General features: G+C 42.4%; 1 protein-coding gene across 12 annotated transcripts in view; it reads left to right on the forward strand.

Annotated features, from left to right (window-relative positions):
• The window catches only part of PEX5L (peroxisomal biogenesis factor 5 like), a 320579-nt gene that overhangs the window by 210285 nt on the left and 86063 nt on the right, over nt 1-24231 (forward strand). For 10 of the 12 annotated variants that reach the window (XM_038744156.1, XM_038744197.1, XM_038744242.1 and 7 more), the window contains 3 exons: nt 5187-5396; nt 14884-15010; nt 15664-15760. In XM_038744156.1, coding sequence (XP_038600084.1) covers nt 5187-5396; nt 14884-15010; nt 15664-15760 — 434 coding nt within the window. The remainder of the gene's footprint in view (nt 1-5186; nt 5397-14883; nt 15011-15663; nt 15761-24231) is intronic. The other 2 variants (XM_038744205.1, XM_038744224.1) reach the window with 1 other exon arrangement.

Here is a 24231-nt window from a genome sequence, read left to right on the forward strand (position 1 = left end):
CTGTTGTCACCCTACCCCCATCCCCATCCATTAGAGAAGCAGCGTGGCTCAGTGGAAAGAGCCCGGGCTTGGGAGTCAGAGGTCATGGGTTCGAATCCCGGCTCTGCCACATGTCTGCTGTGTGACCTTGGGCAAGTCACTTAACTTCTCTAAGCCTCAGTTCCCTCATCTGTAAAAAATGGGATTAAGACTGTGAGCCCCACGTGGGATAACCTGATCACCTTGTATCCCCCCAGCGCTTAGAACAGTGTTTTGCACATAGTAAGCGCTTAACAAATGCCATTATTACATTACATTACATCCTGCCATCCCCACAGTCCCTGTGACTCTAGAGCACTTGTGCAGGGCCTTTTTCTTGCATCAAAGCTAAGGCAGCATAGTCTAGTAAATGATATTGTGTGGAGAATTGTTCACCCATCAATTTTTCATCTCCCTAGGGGTACCATTATTTTTTCCAAGCACTCAGTGATAACCTGGGATCTTTCAAGAATTAATAGGTTAGCGTGTTATTTGCTGGAAATACTTTAGTTTGCCTTACTTTGCTCAGCCTGAGCCCTTTGAATGAGATGGACACCTTTTATGCCAAAGGCATACTTTTGATGGCTTCTAAGCAAGGAGGTCAAGTCAAGCTCTCCTTTAACTTGTGGGGTTCAGGGGGACATAAAAGTGTGCTGAGATCTCCAGGCCGGATACCAGCTTTCCCTGGGGTGTCTTTAGGTTTCTGATATCTGTAAGGAACAGTAAGGCCCTTGTTTTTTAAAGTCTTGACTAAAGGACCACATATAGCGCACAGCCCTGGAACTCAATTCATCTTCTTCCAAAAAAGTGAAAGGCTCAGCCAATCTCGCTGAGCTTTTTGAAACTGTGATTCCCCAGGGATCTTTCCACAAAGGTTTGGCTTAAATCATTCAGCTACCCCCTTCCCCGGGCTCATGTCAGATAACCTCAAATGTTTGGGCTAAGCATGTGTTTCACATTTGCTGGAAAAAGGGAAAGGAGGTAGAGGGTTAAGAACAAATTGCACAGGAAATGTGAAACCTACCCTGGAAGTAAAACGAGAAAAGATAAGCTTTTCCGAGTCATCGTTGGAAACCTAGTTTTACTGTAGAAATGTTTCAGGTAATGAGGGTAACCATTTTAATTCACTAATCAATCAATCAGTCATATTTATTGAGTGCTTGCTATGTGCAGAGCACTGTACTAAGCACTAAGACTTGTTAGACATGGTCCCTATCTGCAAAAAGTTTACAGTTTAGTAGGGGAGACAGACATTAAAACTAATTACAGATATAAACGTCATCCCCCGGGCCTGGAATGCCCTCTCTCTGCACCTCCGCCAAGCTAGCTCTCTTCCTCCCTTCAAGGCCCTACTGAGAGCTCACCTCCTCCAGAAGGCCTTCCCAGACTGAGCCCCTTCCTTCCTCTCCCCCTCGTCCCCCTCTCCATCCCCCGCATCTTACCACCTTCCCTTCCCCACAGCACCTGTATATATGTATATATGTTTGTACATATTTATTACTCTATTTATTTTACTTGTACATATCTATTTATTTTATTTTGTTAGTATGTTTGGTTTTGTTCTCTGTCTCCCCCTTTTAGACTGTGAGCCCACTGCTGGGTAGGGACTGTCTCTATATGTTACCAACTTGTACTTCCCAAGCGCTTAGTACGGTGCTCTGCACACAGTAAGCACTCAATAAATACAATTGATGATGATGATGATGAACACAAGTGCCATGAGGCTAGCTAGGGTGGAGAGAGTAAAGAGAACAAATCCAGGTTCAAGGGCAATGCAGAAGGGAAAGAGAGTACTCACTATTCACACAAATTTTTCTTCCATGGCACATGTATTTCTTTTTCACAAGTAGAATAGTCCTTTATAATTTGCCACTGAGCAACATTAAGAATATGTGACTGATTTCCCCCTCTACATACAATTGAAAATGAAATATTGTACTCTCCCAAGCAGTTAATACAGTGTTCTGCACAAGGTAAGCACTCAATAAATATCATTGATGATGATGATCTCTGGGTTTTCATTTAACACAAGGCACCTGAAACCCCAATCTAGGAAAATTGAATGGCTTTTATCTCTTGCCTTGTTCAGTAAGGAAATTATATAGTTCTCACTCAGAAATCTTGCCAGTATAAGAGCAGACTGGAAAATTGTCTTCTTACATTCCCAATGCTTACAGAATATGTGACAGTAATAGCCACGTAAACCTTTTGTCCTACATGAGTTTTAAATATGTAACCTCTCTATCTTAGCTTTGAAAACCAATTCATTCCCCCAACTCAAGAGCTTCTTCTCCGCTAAATATGCCTCCTAGCTTCCACTACTCTAAAAATGGAATGTCACTGCCCACCTCAAAAAATGTTGTGCTTGAAAGACTGAGACAAGATTAGTTCCGCTTTCCTGACAGTTCTGAGATAGGGGCCAAAATGGGATTTTTCACAAGTTATTTTCCAGGGAAGAGATATCTCCCTTCCATTCTCAGACTTGTTCCCTGAGATGTTTCCTGTTACCTTAGGTGGATCAAACTGGTCTTTTATCTTTAGCAGAAAGTGGTCTGACATGGAAACTCACTCAATCTCTTCTGATTTCTGTGGCAGTTAATTTATAATCTTAGAAGTGGGGAGAAACTATCCAAAATTTGGGAAGGGAAAAGTGAGTGTGTTTGCAAGCTGAGAATTCACCAGTTCTAGTTGACCTCAGGCAATTTCTGTTTTCCAAATGAATTTAAAGATGACTTTTGTTAGAGAAATATGCTGTTTGACGGGTTGTAAAATCTTCTAGAAAATCTTACAGTACATGGATAATAGGCATTTCCCTTTCAATTCTGTCACATTCCCAGTCTTTCTGTCCATCATCAGGCAGCCACTGACACCCCTGTCCCCAGCTCCAAAAGCCAGCTCCTTTCCTGACACAAACTAACAACTCTGTCAGAAGTCAAAAAACAGAAAGACTGGGGCTACAGGAACTCCATTTGACCTCCTGCAATTAAAATCATTTGGAATGGGTCAAACTTTGGCCTTTATTATCTTCACAGCTTCTTGATAATAATAATAGTAAGGACAATAATAATAATAATAATGGTATTTGTTAAGCGCTTACTATATGCCAAGCCCTGTTCTAAGCACTGGCGTAAATACAAAGTAATCAGATTGTTCCACATGGGGCTCACAGTCTTAATCCCTATTTTACAGATGAGGTAACTGAGGCACAGAAAAGTGAAGTGGCTTGCCCAAGGTCACATAGCAGACAAGTGATGGAGCCGGGATTAGAACCCACGTCCTTTGACTCACAAGCCCGGGCTCTTTCCACTAAGTTACACTGCTTGCACAGCAATAATAATGGTATTTGTTAAGCCAGCCACTGTACTAAGTGTTAGGGTGGACACAAGTAAATCAGGCTGGACACAGTCCTTGTCTCACGTGGCGCTCACAGTCTCGATCCCCATTTTACAGATCAGGTCACTGAGGCACAGAGAAGTGAAGTGGCTTGCCCAGAGTCAAACAGCAGACAAGTGGTGGAGGCAGGATTAGAACTCATGACCTTCTGATTCCCAGGCCTGTGACCTATCCATTACGCATGGTGCTTCTCATAGTGGAGCTGAATGCATCGTCAGGAAAGTTATGTGTCCATTTCCAACAGTACATTTAATATTATGATTAATCAATCGATCAATCAATAGTAGCTTGCTATGTGCAGAGCACTGTATTAAATGCTTGGGAGAGTACAATACAACAGAATTAACAGACAGGTTCCCTGCCCATTAAGTGATTGAAATTCAAGAAAAGGTGGCATCTTTTTAGGCTGTCAGCTATGTAATCTAGTTTGGTTCCACGAATCAACAGTATTTATTTTATTTTTAAAAATTTTAATGGTATTTATTAAGTGCTCCTCTCCGCCTGTGGTTGGGTAGGGACCGTCTCTATATGTTGCCGACTTGTACTTCCCAAGCACTTAGTACAGTGTTCCGCACACAGTAAGCACTCAATAAATACGATTGAATGAATGAATGAAAAGTGCTTACTATGTGCCAGGCATTGTACTAAGCGCAGGGGTAGAGTCAATCTAATCAGGTTGGATACAGTCCAACATGGGTCTCAAAGTCTTAATCCCCATTTTGTCTTGTCTTATGCCGTCGAGTTGTCTCCCACCCATAGCAACACCATGGACACGTCTCTCCCGGAATGCCCCGCCTCACAGATGAGGAAACTGAGGCACAGAGAGAAGTTAAGTGACTTACCCAAGGTCACACAGCAGACAAGCAGCAGAGCTCAGATTAGAAGCCAAGTCCTCTGACTCCCACTACCACGCTCTTTTCCTCTAGGCCACACTGCTTTTCTATTTATTGAGCACTTACTGTGTACAGAGCACTGTATTTAGCCCTTGAGAGACTACAACAGAACTAAGTAGTCAGGATCACTGCCCGCGAGAATCTTACAAAAGCATAGAAGCTTACATTTCTAGCCCAGTTTACAATTTGTTAAAGATTATGTGGAAAATATGCATCCCTCAAAGTGCGTTTATTTCATCTATATATTATCAGATACAACTCTAGGGTAAATATAAATCAGATATTTAATTACAGAAAGATCTGTAAATGTATGAAAAAATGTAAATGTGTTCCTCTGGGTTAAAAGAGTGTAAGAAAAATATATTGAGCGGAACTAGAAAACTAGCCAATTTTTTGGCAGAGAGGTAGGTTTAAAAGTTCTGTATTAACTAAGTTGCTTTCCTGGTAGATACTGAAAGATGGAATTTTCCAAAAATAATAAATTTACCAATGCTTACATAGCTGGAGTCTCCAAATATCTGTTGGAAATCTATCCCCGTATGAGAGAGATTTATCTGTTTGCAGGAAAACTGAATCCTATAATAAACCTTTGTAGCACACAGTAATAGAACTCAGATTCAATTTTAAGTTTTGATTTCATTCAGTATTTTGTAGCGGTTAATGTCCTATCAAGTCCCAGTATGAAACTGGGTTGTTCCATGTCAGACGTGGAAAATGCAGCAAAGCACTACCCTAATTTACACCTGTTTTGAAAAACAACTGCAAACTCACTGAACAGGCCGTAAGTCAATGAGCATTTTGTCTCAGACAAAAAGGACTAGGAAAATAATTATTTTTCATAGAAGTAAGTGGAATTCCCTTAACATCTTATATTTCTGATAGTGCTGTCAACAGGTTTAGACCTCTTGGACCTGAGTGAAGCTGTTTTACAAACCCAAAACAAAACAAAGAAGTTAGAGACTACTTCCAGAGGTGAAAGCTCAAAGGCTTCAACCCACAAGAAGAAGGTGGATGGGTCAGACCTGATCAGTGTAGAAGCTGAGCAGAGAGGACAGGCTGTGAGAGTCCCTGAGACAGCAACACTCGATTTAGGTAAGAACGGAGGTAAAATTCTCACTTTAATCTGCTGCAGCTCAACTTTTCCGACAAATCTGTTCTTTTCAACCGCTGCTCTCCACCTTACTCTCTTCATTCCTCCCAAGCCAACCTTCTGTCTGTACCACACTCTGGAAACTCTCCCCTCTGACATCTTCTTCGTGCTTGTGGTTCCCTCCCTCCCCAAACTTAGTAATCAATCAACCAAAACATGGTATTTATTGAGCACTTACTGTGTGCAGAGCACTGTACTCAGCCCTTGGGAGAGCATGTATAAGTGACTTGGCAGACACACTCCCTGCTCACAACGAGCTTACAGTCTAGAGAGGGATACAGACGTGAATATACATTATGGATATGTACATAAGGGCTGTGGAGCTGAGGGAGGGGTGAATAGAAGATGCAAATCCAAGTGTGTAAGGGTGACGCACTTGAGAGTGGGAACGGTAATCAATCAATAGATGATGTGTATTTATTTAGCATTTACTGTGTGCGGAGCACTCTACTAAGCACTTGGGGGAGAGTACAATATAACAGTTGGTAGACACCGTCCCTGCCTAGAAAGAACTTACAGTGTAGAATGGGAGAAAACAGCTCTCTCCATACTCAAACCCCTAAAATCCCACCTCCTCTAACAAGTCCTCCCTGATGAACTCCCCTCACCGTAAGATATCAGCCATCTTTAGAAGTTATGTGTTTAATTGAGGTCTGCCATTAGCACTTGTGAATATATATTTATCGAATTCAACATGTATTTATTCAATTGCACTTTCCATATTTTATTCTGATTACCCTGTTTGTAAATATGTTTATGTCTGCTTCCCATCAAATGTAAGCTTCTTGTGCGGACGGAACATTTTATTTCTGTCTGCCGAATTTTCCCAAGCACTTAATAGAGTACATTGCACCAGTGTGAGCTCAGTAACTACAATTACCACTATTACTATTGCATCACTAGTATTACTACTACCCCTGCTACTAGTAGAAGTAAATACAGTTAGTGTTAAAAAGATTCTATTTAGTGGCTTTGTACAGAACCCAGTACCAGTGTAAAAAGGCCTTCAGTAGGTGCATTTAGTGATGAAAACCCAATAATCTATGTATATCGCCGAGTACCGTGCACTTTAAGATTGAAGAAGGTATCTATAGCATGGAGTAGGTAAATGCATATGTAATATAAATGAGAAGCAGCGTGTCTCGGTGGAAGAGCCTAGTCTTGGGAGTCAGAGGTCATGGGTTCTAATTCCGGCTCCACCACTTGGCAGTGATGTGACTTTGGGTAAATCATTTAACTTCTCTGTGCCTCAGTTTCCTCATCTGTAAAATGGGGATTAAGACTGTGAGCCCCACGTAGGACAACCTGATCACCTTGAATCCCCCCAGCACTTAGAACAGTGCTTCGTGCATAGTAAGCGCTTAACAAGTACCATCATTATTATTATTTATAAATAATGCTGAAACAATAACCACAAGTAGAGAGGCAGTAATTGAATGGCTACCACTAAATCATCTCACCTAAGTTGAATAGTTTCAATCAATGGCATTTATTAAGTGCTTACTACATGCAGATCACTGTTCTAAGCAGTTGGAAGAGTATGATACAACAGAATTAGCAGACGTGTTCCCTGCCAATAATGAGCTTACAGTCTAGAGGGAGAGAGATGTTAATATGAATCAATAAGTAATTTATAATAAATAATTTAAAGATATTTACATAAATGCCGTGGGGTTGGGAGTGGGCAAATATCAAATGTCCAGAGGTCACAGATTCAAGTGCATTGACAAAGTGGCGAGCTGATTTAAAGCCAATGGTAAAGAGTTTCTCTTTGCAGCAGTGGATGAACAACCACTGGAGGTTCGTGAGGAGTGGGGAGACATGGACTGAACGTTTTTCTTGGTAAATGATCCATGCATCAGAGTGAAGTATGGTTTGGAGTGGGAAGAGACCAGAGGCCAGGAGATCAGCGAGAAGGCAGATACAATAGATAAGGCGGGACAGAATAAGTTCTTGGATTAGCATGGTAGCCGTTTGGATGGAGAAGAAAGGGCAGATTTTAGTAATGTTGTGAAGGTGGAACCGACAGGATGTGGTGACAGATTGAATATGACAGCTAGTAGCTCCCACTACCCATCTCTAAAACAGGTGGCATTTGCAGCTGAGCCCATTGGCCCATCCAAAACAGAGAATCCCACCCCTCGCCTAAGGTCTGCCAGGTTCCTCCTGAACAAATGGCTCTTACCACCAGGAGTTTCACTCTGGGAACAATGGTGTCCCTTAGAATGGGATCCCTGACCAAGTGGCCAACCCCACATAATACTGTGAGGGACTCAAAAACCATCACACTATCTGGCCTTCCCCGGACTCCCAAAACTTGTCTGCCTCTAGCTGCCAGCGACACTCCTCTGTCACCTCCATTGTTGCTGTGCTGTCATAATAGGATGGTCAAAGGGGCAGCGAGGGCAATGGATGCTATATTCATTCAATCATATTTTATTGAGCTCTAACTGTGTGCAGAGCACTGTACTAAGCGCTTGGGAAGTATAAGTTGGCAACATATAGAGATGGTCCCTACCCAACAGTGGGCTCACAGTCTAGAAGGGTGAGAGAGAGAACAAAACAAAACATATTAACAAAATAAAACAAATAGAATAAATATGTACAAATAAAATAAATAAATAAATAGAGTAATAAAAACATACAAGTATATATACATATGTACAGGTGCTGTGGGGAAGGGAAGGAGGTAAGGCAGTGGGGATGGAGAGGGGGTGAAGGGGAAGAGAAAGGAGGGGACCCATATTACAAGGGGACCCATATAGCAGCCACAACACAGAGAAAATCCATGGTAGCACCAACTTGGTAATGTCCTTGGCTGCTCCCATCTTGGGAATGTCCTTAGCAGACACCATCCTGGGAATGTCCCTGGTCAATGCTTTCAATCAAACAGTGGCATTTGTTGCGTGCTTATTGTGCGTGGAGCACTGTACTAAGCTTTTGAGAGAGTAGATTATAACAGATTTCATAGACATGTTCCTGCCCCACAAAGAAAGTACAATCTAGAGGGAGAGACAGATGTTAAAATTAGTTACTGATATCTGCATAACTGCGGTGGGACTGAAGGTTGGGAGACTATTAAGTACTTAAAGGGTATAGATCCAAGTGCAAGGGAATAGTGGAATTGAGGGCTTAGTTGTGGAAGGCCTCTTAGAGGAGATAATAATAATAATGATGGCATTTATTAAGCGCTTACTATGTGCAAAGCACTGTTCTAAGCGCTGGGGAGGTTACAAGGTGATCAGGTTGTCCCACGGGGGGCTCACAGTCTTAATCCCCATTTTAGAGATGAGGTAACTGAGGCACAGAGAAGTGAAGTGACTTACCCAAAGTCACACAGCTGACAATTGGTGGAGCTGGGGTTTGAACCCATAACCTCTGACTCCAAAGCCCGGGCTCTTTCCACTGAGCCATGCTTGTGTAGTTTTAATAAGGCTTTGAAGCTGAGGGGAAGGGTAGGCTCTCTGATACGAAGGGGAATGGAATTCCAGGTCAGAGGAAGAACGTGAACAAGGAGTCGGCGGCAAGATAGAAGAGATTGAAGTACTGCAAATAAATTGGCATTAGAGGAATAAAATGCGTAGTGAGAATTGGTTGTAGTGAGAAATCAACGAGGTAAGGTAGGAAGGGGCAGGAAGATAGATTGTTTTAAAGCGACCATCTTTGGCATGGCTCTGGTGGCTGCCATCGTGAGAGTGTCTCTGGTTGATGCCATTTTAGGGAAGTCCCTGGCAACTGCCCTCTTGGGAAGGTCAGGTGGCTCTCTAACTCCCCTGGTACCCCAAAGCTTCCACTTACCTTGTTTACAGTCAGAAGCCAGCCCTGACTGTAGCCCTGCTGCCTGACTCTATGTATCTCATCTCCCAGCATACACTGATTAGGTGAGTAGGGCTTTTTTTTTTTCAACTGAATGACCTGGAAATAATCCCTGCATTTCTGTTAATGGAGAAAGTGAAGGCCACACGATAACTGCTCAGCCAACAACGGCCAGGAGAGCAAACATTTACATAAGGAAAGCAGCAAGGCCTACTGGATAGAGCATGGGACTGAGAGTCAGAAAGAACTGGTCCCAGTTCCGCCACTTGTCTGCTGTGTGACCTTGGGCAAGTCATTTATCTGTGTTTCAGTTTCCCCATCTGTAAAATTGAGATTAAGACTGTGAGCCCCATGTAGAACCTTGGACTACGTCCAACGGATTAGTTTGAATCCACTTCCGTGCTTAGTTCAGTGCCTGGCACAAAATAAGTGCTTAAAATACATATACATACATATATATCTTCAGCTGTTGAGAAGCAGTGTGGATTAGTGGAAAGAGCCTGGGCTTGGGAGTCAGAGGTCATGGGTTCTAACATCCCTGCTCTGCCACTTGGCAGCTGTGTGCCTTTGGGCAAGTCACTTAGCTTCTCTGTGCCTCAGTTACTTCATCTGTAAAATGGGGATTAAGATTGTGAACCCCATATGGGACATCCTGATAACCTTGTATTTACCCCGGTGCTTAGAACAGTGCTTGGCCCACAGTAAGCACTTCATAAATGCCATTATTTTATTATATTGTATTATATTATATTATATTATATTATATTATATTATATTATATTATAATTATATTTTTCATTTTCATTATAATCAATCAATAATTAATTATAATAATATATGATAATGGCATTTATGAAGTGCTATATATTATATATAATGTAATAATGGCATTTATGAAGTGGTATATATTATATATAATATAATAATGGCATTTATGAAGTGCTTACTGTGTGCCAAGCACTTCAAGTGAGGAGGTTTTAAAAGAAAATCCTGTTCCTACTGCCATCAGACATCTTGTTGCTGGAAGCACACTTCTTAGTCAGGCTTAGACTCGGAGCTTTATAGATGATGAACTTTATTTGAAGGTAAAGAAGCATAGATATCCAGCTACGGTTGGACTGACCTTTCACTGCATTTTAGATGCAAGGAATATGTGAGCGGGGTAAAGACTGGAGGAGGAGGATTCATTTACCTCTGCTTCTCTGGGAAGAACAGTCCGCACAGTCTGAATGCATATTTGCAAGCTTTATAACATAAATGTAGGCATGGAATTTTGCCAGCTTGGGTCATAAATCTAAAAAGTGGAAACCATACAAATCAAACCATCAGAATGGGAACCCAGAAGTCCCTCCTTTCAAATGTGTCTTATAAGCCTTTTAAAGAAAACCAGCTCCATCCATTAATTCATTCATTCAGTCCATTGTATTTACTGAGCGCTTACTGTGTGCAGAGCACTGTACTTGGAAAGTACAATTCGGCAACAGATAGAGACAATCCCTACCCAACAACAGGCTATCTGCCATGTCCCCATTTACAGTTGTAGTGGTCGATCCACTTTACATTTTCAATCCCTACCAGTAATGCCAGTGCTTTTTAAAGGTTCAGTTTGCATGTATCATTGTCAGCTTTGCTTGATACAGTTCTTTGTTCCCCGAAGGATTAGACAGCATATTAAATGGGACCTCCAGCTACGCTCCCTCTCTTCTGCCTTTTTCCCTATCCCCCCACCTCTTCATAAATTCCCACAGGAAGCAAGGCATTTTCTAAGCCATTCGAAGGGGGTTGAAGCTCTGAATTGCAGAAGGATTTTCTCTAACCATGTCTTTAAAAACATCTGAGGTAATGGAGAAATTCCAAGTGAGGGTCCCTAAAACACCATTTAGAGTTAGTTACAATTATCCATACTCGAAGATGATGACACTGACAATGAAATTCACCTACGGAAGAAGGCTAGTGTGGCTGCCAAGGCCAATGTGATTATGCCCGTGATCCCATGCACACTGTGTGATACTGTGCGTACACAAAGACTGTCCCTTGTGCTATAGTGCTTGTTGTTTGCAGCACGACACTGCTTTCGCTTCCTTTTCTCACAGTGCTTATAAAGCTTCAGTTCAAAAATAGCGACTTCTTCCTTGATTACAGCACGGCAGACCACTCTGTCTGTAGCCAACAACTTCCAGTTTTCTACTGAAATGCAGTTTTGTCTAAGGCTTTGTTTTAGTGTACTATTAAAATATAGCATCTGTCCTTTCTTCGTTTTTCTCAGTTTCAGCTCACAGTGCAGCGGCTGTTTGTCATCCTTTCTTCTCACATGTCCTAACTGGTGACCCTAATTTCAATATATTATTATTATTATTATTTTTGTGAAGTGCTTATTATGTATCAAGCACTATTCTAATGTTATTCTAAATGCTGCGTTAGATACAAGTTAATCAGGCTGGACAGAGTCCCTGTCCTACATAGGGCTCAGTGTTTAAATAGGAGGGAGATTAGACTATGTAAGGCCCCATTTTACAGATGAGGAAACTGAAGCACAGAGAAGTTCACTAACTTGTCCAATGTCACACAGCAGACAAGTGGCTGAGCCAGCATTAGAAACCAGGTCCTTTAACTCCCAGATTTATGTTTTTTCCACGAGAGCATGATGGTCCTCAATTCTGAGAAGCAACATGGCCTAGTGGATAGAGGACGGGCCTGGAACTCAGAAGGACCTGAATTCTAATCCCAGCTCCACCGCTTGTCTCCTGTGTGACCTTGGGCCAGTCACTTCACTTCCCCAGGCCTCAGTTATCTCATCTGTAAAATGGGGATTAAGACTGTGAACCCCATGTGAGACATGGACTGTGTCTAACTGATTAACTGGTTTCTACCCCAGTGCTTAGTACAGTGCCTGACACACTTAACAAATACCATTAAAAAAATTATAGTAGTCTGACCTTCTCCAAGGACTTTGTGGTTTGTAATCCAGCTGTTATTTGAGAGTAAGCAGAGCTCCAGAGTGACACTGATGGAATTGCTCAAGGAACTTAGAGAAGCAGTGTGGCTCAGTGGAAAAGATCAAGGGCTTTGGAGTCAGAGGTCATGGGTTCAAATCCTGGCTCTGCCAATTGTCAGCTGTGTGACTTTGGGCAAGTCACTTAACTTCCCTGGGCCTCAGTTCCCTCATCTGTAAAATGGGGGTGAAGGCTGTGAGCCCCCCGTGGGACAACCTGATCACCTTGTAACCTCCCCCGTGCTTAGAATAGTGCTTTGCACATAGTAAGCACTTAATACATGCCATTATTATTATTATTATTATTATTATTATTATTGGATATGTCACACAGACAGCCATAGTCCTAAAGTTTGGTCTGGAGCCTCAACACTCGACTGCTATCACACTCTGACAGTCTCCAAAAGGAGATATTGGGCTTCTTGATTCTATTTCCTACTGTATAGTATACTAGGTAAGTGTCCTTCCTGGAAAAGCAGCGTGGCTCAGTGGAAAGAGCACGGGCTTTGGAGTCAGAAGTCATGGGTTCAAATCACCTCTGCTGTCAGCTGTGTGATTTTGGGCAAGTCACTTAACTTCTCTGTGCCCCAGTTCCCTCATCTGTAAAATGGGGATGAAGACTGTGAGCCCCCCATGGGACAACCTGATCACTCTGTAACCTCCCCAGCGCTTAGAACAGTGCTCTGCACATAGTAAGCACTTAATAAATGCTATTATTATTATTATTATTAAAATAGATTCTGAGAGAGGGGTTTTTTGTGTGTTTTGGTCTTTTGGGGTTCTTTTTGCTTTTTTAATGGTATTTGCTAAATCCTTACTACATGCCAGGTCCTATACAAAGCACTGGGGTAGAACCAAGTGAACCAAGTTGGACCCAGTCCTGGTCCCACATGAGTCTCACAGCCCAAGTTTGAGCCCAGGTTTGTTATAATCTCCATTTTATAGATGAGGTAACTGAGGTTCAGAGTAGAGAGAAGTTAAGTTAATTGCCCAAGGTCACACATCAGGCAAGTGCAGGAGCTGGGATTCATTCATTCATTCAATTGTATTTATTGAGTGCTTACTGTGTGCAGAGCACTGTACTAAGCGCTTGGGAAGTACAAATCGGCAACATCTAGAGACGGTCCCTACCCAACAACGGGCTCACAGTCTAGTAGGGGGAGACAGACAACAAAACAAAACATGGAGACAGATGTCAAAATCGTCAGAACAAATAGAGTTAAAGCTATATGCACATCATTAACAAAATAAATAGAATAGTAAATAAATATGTACAAGTAAAATAAATAGAGTAATAAATCTGTACAAATATATATACAGGTTCTGTGGGGAGGGGAAGGAGGTAGGGCGGGGGGGATGAGGCCCTTGCTCTTTCTGGTAGGCCACATTGCTTCCCATATTTCTGGATGTGGATAGGGTTCTCTAGTGCAGACTGATATGCCCTGCTTTCTTTGATTTTTAGTGATTCTGTAATGCCTGGTTGATTTGGCAAAATAATTTACTGTCATTTGCATGTATTCTTGGATGAATGCCTCTAAGGTGCAGTCATTTGCACTTAGCCAATCCTGAATGACTGTCTCAAAGACTTTGACTAATCCTCACAGTCTGTTGAGTTGGAAGAGTTCCCCAGTGAAGTGGGACCTTCTTCTAACAGCAGCAGCCAGGCCCTGCTGTTTCTTCCCCCATCGTGTTTAGGTGGAATGAATTCAAAAGGCCTGGACCCTCTCTGCATCCCTGTTTGATTCCCCTTTGGCTTAGGGGAATGAATTGGACAGAGAATGACAACCAGATAGCACTCTTGTTGTCCACACTCTTCTCTTATCTGCCATAGTGCTGAGACAGGGGAGCGATTTGTATGACAATCAGGCTGTTGATTATCAGCATGCCCTATCAAGTCTAACAATCCTGAGATGAAGGGGTTAAATTACTCTCCTACAAGGCACTTCATCTCCCTCCTCTTCCTCCTCTTTCCTTTACCCGTCATATGAAGCAATCCCTAATGGCTTCCGCGGCAAGATGAGTCAGTTGGAATTAATTAAACTCTGGCTTACACAAATTATTCATTCATTCGATCACATTTAATGAGCAATTACTGTATGCAGAGCACTGTACTAAGCACTTGGGAAAGCACAATACAATAAACAGACACATTCCCTGCCTACATCAAGCTTAGAACTGGGGCTGGAAAGACAGACATTAAAAGAAAATACAGATATTTGCATCAGTGCTGTGGGCCTGGGAAGGGGGAAGAACAGAGGGAGCAAGTCAGGGCAAATTATCAATATCTTTATTTGTTTATATTAAGGGTCTGTCTTCCCCTCTATACTGTAAGCTCTCTGTGGGCTGGGAATGTGTCTACCAACTTTGTTATATTGTACTCTCCCAAGTACTTAGTGCAATGCTCTGCACACAGTAAATATTCAATAAATATGATTGAATGAATTATTTTATCATGAGGAAACAGAACGGAGAAGTTAAGTGACTCCTTGCTCATTTCCAGGAGTTTCCCCAGGCTCGCTTGGATCTAAAAGTGGTATTTTCATTACAGAAGGTGTGTCCCATGTTAACTTGGCCAAAAAACATCGTCAGTTGCTTTTTAAAATCCACATTTCTTTTATTAGTTGATATCCAGACACAGTTGGAGAAATGGGATGAGGTGAAGTTTCATGGAGACCGGAACAGCAAGGGCCAACCTGTGGTGGAAAAAAAGCCATCATCATCCAGCACTGGCTCAAAAGAGATTTTATGGTAATGTCAATTGTGTTTTCAGAAAAAAGTCATCAATCTTTAAGTTTATCCTTACTCGTTTGGGATGTGAAAACACAGTTTCAAACCTTCTGTGATCTCAACAATCATAATTAGTCATATATTCTGTATATTATCAATAACATCCAATTGGTGAACATCACTGTTCTTGATCAGCTGAGTTCCAAAATATTTCAAGTTTCACAGAATAGAGAATGTCTCTTTGTTCTTGTGATTACTTGCATAGCAAGCAGGAAACGAATCACAATGCTCTACCATAGTTGAAATAACTTTTGCTATATGTTTAATGGTACTGGCTTTAATTTAAAATTATAAGGAGACATCTACCACCCCGGAATGATTTTGTACTGTACTTTTTCTGAATGGAGAAAATGAATTCTGTTACTTATTCTGCACATGATTAAATTAAATATTAATCAGCAAGATAACACCTCCAACACTGAAGCTTCTTAATAGATATTAACTACAGCAATAATGACTTGACTGTAACAAGAAAAATCCTGCTTCGTTAAAATTCCCATGGGAGTACTTTCAGATCCTCTAGAACTATGTTTGCCAGCTCTGTTTGAAAGCTGCACCTTACATTTCTCAAAGTAGAAATAATTCATGTGTCCATCTCTTATATCCCTTATTAGGTCCTCAGAAAACAGATCTCAGCTGGAAATGGCCAGTGGAAGGGGGGCTCTGAATTCGGAATCAACTTCAGAACTGGAATTAGCAACTCCAACCCAGGTAAAGAAATCTGTTTTCTCGCGTGAGTCTTTAACTCATTCTCATTTGAGTAGAAAATAATCATTAAATGTGTAATCTTGATCTGTTTTAAGAGTCCCAATTTACTGCAGAGTGAATGAATGAGGCTCCCTATGTCACTGCTAAATAATTCTCTAGGTATTTGGATGAAAAAATGTGTTAAAATGTGACCAGTAACTATGAACTGGTCTTCTTTCTGTCATTCATTGTTCCCTAACTTTACAAAACTATCCTACCCCAGTTTTAGCACTATTTATGTGGCAAGACTCAAAGAGAGAAATAACATGGCAAGTGCTAATTTAAAGGCCAGTGAATGAGTGACTGGGAACATGATGCATTAGAACATTTTTTGTCCTGAAGGCTGAGAAGGTTGGGAATGGTGTTTTGGCTTTCCAGTTCTGATTGCTTCTTCATTGCAGTTCTCTTTGATTCTTAAAAAAGTCTAACAGTAAAGTGATATAATGTGTTGAGTTTCCAATGAAGAGAACTTAGTGCATTATTTGCCATTTTTCCTGGAGTGTCAAGCTGGTTGGAAAATACTCCTGCAGACCAATATGTGCACTAGAATTCTGCCAAAGGCAAATTCCAGTAATAATAATTATGGTATGGTATGGTATGTGTTTACTATGTGCTGGTCCCTGTACTAAGCGTTAGCAATACAAGTCATCTGTACCTTACCAGTATTTCCCATGGGGCCCAAACTCACCCCCAGCACATGAATAATTAGAATCATCACCATCAATTGTATTTATTGAGTACTTACTGTGTGCAGAACACTGTACTAAGCATTTGGGAGAGTACAATTAGAGTTGGTAGATACTTTCCCTGCCCACGATGAGCTTACACATTTCTAGAAACCAGGGGGCCAGAAGAATATCATGACAATAATTATGACATTTACTAGGGGCTTATTATGCTCTAAGGTAGACACAACATTATGTAACTAGGCTATATCACCCTTTTCCTCCCAGGGTTCACAATCTGTCCTCCCCCTATTCAATAGAAAAGGAAACGGTAGCCCAGAGAAGTTAAGTGCTTGCCAAAGGTCACACAGTAGGACAGTGGAATTCTAAACTGAGTCTCCTGATTCTCAGACCCATCTTTTCTCTCCTGAGTCACAGGACACTTTGTTTCATTCAGGCTGGAAGGCTCCCAGGGATTGGTGATGGAGGGCAGTAAGGGGAAGCATCTAAATTCAGGCCAAATTTAGCAGGTTTGGTTCTGCTTAAGGAGCACAGGGAGCACAGATGACATAAAGCCGGAGGTCAGCCAGGTCTCTGGGAGGCTTCTAAGGCCACAGATGGGCTCTGGGGTCACCCTCTTTACTGTCTAAATAGCGGCTCCACCACTGCTTAAACATGCCTTTGACAAAGCCAGGCCAAGCCCAGAGCAGATCTTCCTAACTGATTCCACATCAGGTCACTATAACTATGCTTGATCCAGTCCCACAACCACAAAACACTAGTGACCACAATTAATGACACCAAGTAAGCCCAGACTCCAGGGATTAGGGATATGTCTTAAAGCTTAACAGTGGTGTTACTGAGGACAGGTACTTTTTACTTTAATTAGTAAAAAAAAAAATCACTGGAGCAGATGTCCACCCTTTCCAGAGAGTGGACATCTTTTGACAGACCCCTATAAAAAGTATTTGCATTTAACTTGCGTGTGTTTTTCTTTATTCAACCAACTGTAAAGTCAGTTTTCCATGAGTTTTTCCTTTGTGCTATCTAGAGGTTATCATTTCTTAAATGATTTTCTGTCTACTTCATCACATCCACGCACTAGCCTTTCATTGATCAGATACCCTCTAAACAAGTTAATAGCAGAGAAGCAAGCATTAAGAACCGGAGAAGTGTGAGGACATAGTAAGGGAGTGATACCCAACAGACCCTAGTCAAAAGAGAGTTTCTATTTGCCTACCTGAAGTATATTTGGTAAATACTATTACTTATTAAATACAAATCATGATGTTTCTGAGTGTCTTAAACTTTTAAGTCAAATTCATTCATTCATTCAATCATATTTATTGAGCGCTTACTGTGTGCAGAGCACTGTACTAAGCGCTTGGGAAGTACAAGTTTGCAACATATAGAGACGGTCCCTACCCAACAGTGGGCTCACAGTCTAGAAGGGGAAGACAGACAACAAAACAAAACATATAAACCAAATAAAATAAATAGAATAAATATGTACAAGTAAAATAAATAAAAAATAAATAGAGTAATAAGTATATACAAACATATATACATATATACAGGTGCTGTGGGGAGGGGAAGGAGGTAAAGCAGGGGGATGGGGAGGGGGATTAGGGGGAGAGGAAAGAGGAGGCTCAAACTGGGAAGGCCTCCTGGAGGAGGTGAGCTCTCAGTAGGGCTTTGAAGGGAGGAAGAGAGCTAGCTTGGCTGATGTGCAGAGGGAGGGCATTCCAGGCCAGGGGGAGGATGTGGGCTGGGGGTCGAGCCCCTTCTTTTCTCTCCCCCTCGTCCCCCTCTCCATCCCCCCGTCTTACCTCCTTCCCTTCCCCACAGCACCTGTATATATGTATATATGGTTGTACATATTTATTACTCTATTTATTTATTTATTTATTTATTTTACTTGTACATTTCTATCCTACTCATTTTATTTTGTTGGTATGTTTGGTTCTGTTCTCTGTCTCCCCCTTTTAGACTGTGAGCCCACTGTTGGGTAGGGACTGTCTCTATGTGATGCCAATTTGTACTTCCCAAGCGCTTAGTACAGTGCTCTGCACATAGTAAGCGCTCAATAAATACGATTGATTGATTGATTGATTGACAGGCGATAACAAAGCACAGTGAGGAGATTAGCGGCAGAGGAGTGGAGGGTTCAGGCTGGGCTGGAGAAGGAGAGAAGGGAGGTGAGGTAGGAGGGGGCGAGGTGATGGACAGCCTTGAAGCTGAGGGTGAGGAATTTTTGCCTGATGTGTAGGCTGGGCTGATTGGTAGCCACTGGAGATTTTTGAGGAGGGGAGTAACATTCCCAGAGCGTTTCTGCACGAAGACGATCCGGGCAGCGGCATGAAGTATGGATTGAAGTGGGAAGAGACAGGAGGATGGGAGATCAGAGAGGAGGCTAATGCAGTAGTCCAGCCGGGATAGGATGAGAGACTGAATGAGTAAGGTAGCAGTTTGGATGGAGAGAAAAGGGCGGATCTTGGCAATGTTGTGGAGATGAGACCGGCAGGATTTGGTGACCTATTGGTTGTAAGGGGTGAACGAGAGAGCGGAGTCAAATGATATCTGTGTTTTCTGGAAAACTTGGCACAGCAATAGACTGCTTTTCCCCACAGGGAGATGAGATTTAGTGGGAGGTAGAATATAATGTACCTAGTAGTGGGGGAGTGGAATCAGTACTGGGGTCACTGGTTGCCAGAGAAACCCAACATGCACTTGCTGGTTAACACTCTACTGCTTCTTTTACTGATTAGCTGATTGCCTGCCGCCCACATCACTATTCCACTTAATCAAAATTTCCTTCAATTTTTATCCTAGCCTGCGGGTAAGGTAGAAATTTCATTCATTCATTCATTCAATCAATCATATTTATTGAGCGCTTACTGTATACAGAGCACTGTACTAAGCGCTTGGGAAGTACAAGTCGGCAACATATAGAGATGGTTCCTACCCAACAACGGGCTCACAGTCTAGAAGGGGGAGACAGACAACAAAACAAAACATGTAGACAGGTGTCAAAATCGTCAGAACAAATAGAATTAAAGCTATATGCACATCATTAACAAAATAAAAAGAATAGTAAATATGTACTAAACGTTTTCCAATGGCTGTTAACACTATCCAAATATTTCTTAACATAGTGTTGTGATGACCTAGCCAAGAGGAAAAAGTCTCAATTGTATTTTCAACACAGTCTTATAGATGTCTCTTAAATGTCTGATGCAGAAAGAAATATTTGATACCATCAGCATCTGAATCTGCCTTATCCCCTAGCAGGGCATTGGAGGATTTCATTGTTTGGAGAAAGTCTTGTAGACAGATAACCTCTACCAAGTCAATGAGTAACAAATATCCTATTTGTTCTGGATGAATTCTATCCAGAATTCATGATTTCTGATCCAAAATACCAAGCGTAAGAAGAGGCAGGAAGACCAGTAGACTTGGCTGACTAAAGCTGATGGGTTGAAAGAAAAATCTCAAACATGAATAATGTTTCCCTCATTTTCACATGAGCTGGATTTCAATCCCATATTGGACGCTGAAGAAGTGCAATCCAAATCAGTTAATCAAGCAGTGATTCCTTCACTCAATCGTATTTATTGAGCGCTTACTGTGTGCAGAGCACTGTACTAAGCACTTGGAAGTACAAGTTGGCAACATATAGAGACAGTCCCTACCCAACAGCAGGCTCACAGTCTAGAAGGGGGAGACAGACAACAAAACAAAACATGTGGACAGGTGTCAAGTCGTCAGAATAAACAGAAGTAAAGTGATATTTGTTGAGCACTTACTGTAGGCAGAGCACTGTTCTAGGGGAAATGAGAGCTTAGTCAGGGAGGCTTCTTGGAGGATATGTGATTTTAATAAGGCTTCTTAGGTGGGGAGAGTGAAGATGTGTTGTGGACAGAGGGGAACAGAGTTCCAGGCCCGAGAGGACTAAGGTAAAGCGATCAGCAGTAAGAAAAGCAAGATATTAGGAAATCAGTGAAGCAAGGTGGGAGGAGACAAGCTAATTGAATGCTTTAAAGCTGATGGTAAAGAGTTTCTGTTTGACATTGAAGTGGATGGGCAACGACTGAAGGGTCTTGAGGCGTGGGGAGCTGTGGGCTGAACAGTTTTGTAGAAAACTGATCTAGGCAGCAGAGTAAATAATGGATTGTAGTGGTGAGAGAAAGGAATTGGGGAAGTCAGCAAGGAGGCTGATGCAGTAATCAAGATGTGAGATGGGAAAAGTGCACGGATTAACATGGTAGCATTTTGGAGGGAGAGAAAAGGCTGAATTTTAGCGATATTGTGAAGGTGAAATCGACAGGATTTGGTAACAGACTGAAGATGTGGGTAGAATGAGAGACATGAGTCAAAGTTAATGCCAAACACCAACTGTCTACTCTTAACGCATGTTCTTTTTCACTGTTAACTATCGCTTTGATTCCCTTTATTCTGATTCCTAACCTCAACATCTCACTGAGCATGATTTTAATAAGCTCACCATTCTCCTCCTAATCATATCTATCTCAATCTTCTCGGCTCTGTCTGATACCTCCCTCTTCCTATATCTTCATTGTCCATTTTTGTCTCAAAACTGTGTACTTTTGTCAGGACTGGCATACTTTCCAAGCTCTCTTGATGCCCCTGTACTTTCTCTAACCCCTTTCTTCATTGCTGTTTTTTCCCTCACCACCAAGTCCTATTATCTATGAATAGCTCCCAAGGCTAAGTCATGACCTCTTCCTCACCCAGTCTCTTGAGGAGCACTGTACAAAGTGCTTAGGAGAATACAGTGCAATAGAGTTGGTAGATACATAACCCTGTCCTCAAGCAGTCTGCAACCTATTTGAGGAGAGAGACATTAAAATAAATTACAGATAGGGGAAATTACAAAGTATTAGGATATGTACATATGTGCTGTGTGTCTGGGGGTAGGATGAATATCAAAGTGATGTATGGGTTCAGACCTAAGCGTACAAGCAAAGCACAAAGGAGGAAGAATAATGTGTGGAAATCAGAGTTTAATCTCACCTGTGTATTCTCTCCCACACTTAATAAAGTGTTCTGCACTCTGTAAGCACTTAATAAATATTATTACTACTCTTACTATAAATCATGGAAAGCCTCCTGAAGGAGATATAATTTTAGTAGGGCTTTGAAGGTGGGGAGTGTTGTGGTCTTTCAGACATGAAAGGGAAGGAGATCAGGTGGGGGAGAGAATATGAGCAAGGGGAGAGTGGTGAGACAGTGATTAGGCTGGCGTTGGAAGAATGAAGTGAGAGGGAGAGAGCTGATTGAGTGCCTTAAAGCATATGGTAAGGAGTTTCTATCTGATGCAGAGGTCAACCATTAGAAGTTTTGAGGAGCGGGGAAATGTATGCAGAACTTTGTTTAGAAAAAATGATCTAGGCAGAAGAGTGAAGTAAGGACTACAGTGGGAAAGAGACAGGAGTCAGGGAAGTTAGTGAGGAAGTTGATGCCGTAGTCAAGACAGGCTATAATAAGAGGTGGACCAGCATGGTAGCAGTTGGATGGAGAAGAAGCGATGGATTCTAGAGAGTTGTGAAGGTAGAAATGACAGGATTTGGTGACAGACAGAATATCCATTTATATGACTTCAGCTCTAGTTCCATCTCTAAGGATATGACTTCCCGAAAGAAAGAATAGAGCTTCCCCGAGGGGAAAAATGTATGAAAGAAAGCAGCGCCACAGGAAAAAATCGATAAGAATTAAATTTGAATTTAAAAGAAGACAAACACACACACCTTACAACTCCCTGTCTCTCCTTTCATTCCACGAATTTTGCTGCAATTGAGGTTGACAGAGAGCAACCTGCTGCTTCTCAGTCAGTGATATCTAATATAGCTCATGCCACCAGATCTGTACAGGCTGGCCTCTGCAAAATCCTAAACCTCAACCTCTCAGCTGCTTTCTATACTATGACTACCTCCTTCTCCCAGAAACATTATCTGACCTTGGCTTCGCTGACACTGTCCTCCCCTGATTCTCCTCCTATCTTTCTGGCAGCTCCTTTTCAGTTTCTTTCAGGGGCTCTGTCGCGAGCCCCCCAGTTAGTACCAACCAGGACCCTCCTGGACCAGGGAAGCCTTAGTGATACGTAGTAAAATCAAACCACAGCTCTGATCACCGAGGTTACTGTGGAAAGTTTTCTCTTACTTTTAGCAGTGTGCAAGGAAGTGACATATACACACATACACTCAGTCCACCAAGGGTCCAGTACCAGTCTGTGGTCAAAGAAACCCATTCTGCCAATGCTTCTTATTTTCCCGAGGCAGTCGGGGAAGGGCACAGGGCCCGGGGGGGAACAGATTCCATCGTCATTCTGTGGTCACTGTTTATTGTCGTTGTACTGCACCTTCCCAAGCGCTTAGTACCATGCTCTGCATGCGGCACTTAATAAATACGACTCAGTGAAAGCATAGAGCAGCAGCGTGGCTCAGTGGAAAGAGCGTGTGCTTGGGAGTCAAAGGTCATGGGTTCTAATCACGGCTCCGCCACATGTCTGCTGTGTAATAATACTAATAATAATAATGAAGGCATTTGTTAAGCACTTACTATGTGCAAAGCACTGTTCTAAGCTCGGGGGGTGGGGGGATACAAGGTGATCAGGTTGTCCCACATGGGGCTCACAGTCTTCATTACCCATTTGACAGATGAGGGAACTGAGGCTCACAGAAGTGAAGTGACTTGCCCAAGGTCACAGAGCAGACATGTGTCTCCCTTCTAGACTCCCCCCACCCTTCTAGACTGTGAGCCCACTGTTGGGTAGGGACTGTCTCTATATGTTGCCAACTTGTACTTCCCAAGCGCTTAGTACAGTGCTCTGCACACAGTAAGTGCTCAATAAATATGACTGATTGATTGATGTGGCGGAGCCGGTATTCGAACCCATGACCTCTGACTCCAAAGCCCGGGCTCTTTCCACTGAGCCACGCTGCTTCTGTGTGACCTTGGGCAAGTCACTTAACTTCTCTGAGCCTCAGTTACCTCATCTGTAAAATGGGGATTAAGACTGTGAGCCCCACATGGGACAACCTGATCACCTTGTATACCTCCAGTGCTTAGAACAGTGCTTTGCACATAGTAAGCGCTTAACAAATGCCATTATCATTATTATTATTATTATTATTAAGTGCTGTTGCCTTCTGCTGCTTTGGAGCACTAGTCTCCGCCTACTTCCATTACCTGCTTCTTCAATGCTTGCTTCTCTGTGTGCCTCCTCACAGTTCAAAGTGACCGCCTTATATCTGCCTTAGGTGTTACAGCTGTGGCTCTACATGGCAGTCATTGATTGATCCAGGCCTGTTGCTGGATAAAACAGGGAGAGAAGGCCATGCCTCCTTCCATTCTCCACCCCCACAGGCCAGCAATCCCCTGTCTCATGTAGAGCCCATCAGTCCTTCGCCCATCTCTTCCTTCTTGTTGTTCCCGGGATCACAGACAGTCACTAATAGGGCAGCTTGTTGTGGGCTCACCACAGACTCCTCCTTTGATTCCCAACCTCTAACTCTGGGAGTCTCTCAAGACTCCATTCTGGGACCCCTTCTAGTTTCCGTTTACACCAGTTCCCTTGGAGAATGCCACTACTCACTATCTCTACGTGGATGAATCTCAAATCTACCTCTCTAGCCCTAACGACTCTCCTTCTCTTCAACCCAGCCTTTCCTTCTGCCTCCAGGACATCTCCACTCAGACATCCCATCAAAACCCCAAACTGAACGCGTCCGAAACAGAACTAATCTTCCC

This window comes from Tachyglossus aculeatus, chromosome 1 (assembly GCF_015852505.1).
Source record: "Tachyglossus aculeatus isolate mTacAcu1 chromosome 1, mTacAcu1.pri, whole genome shotgun sequence".
NCBI lineage: Eukaryota > Metazoa > Chordata > Mammalia > Monotremata > Tachyglossidae > Tachyglossus > Tachyglossus aculeatus.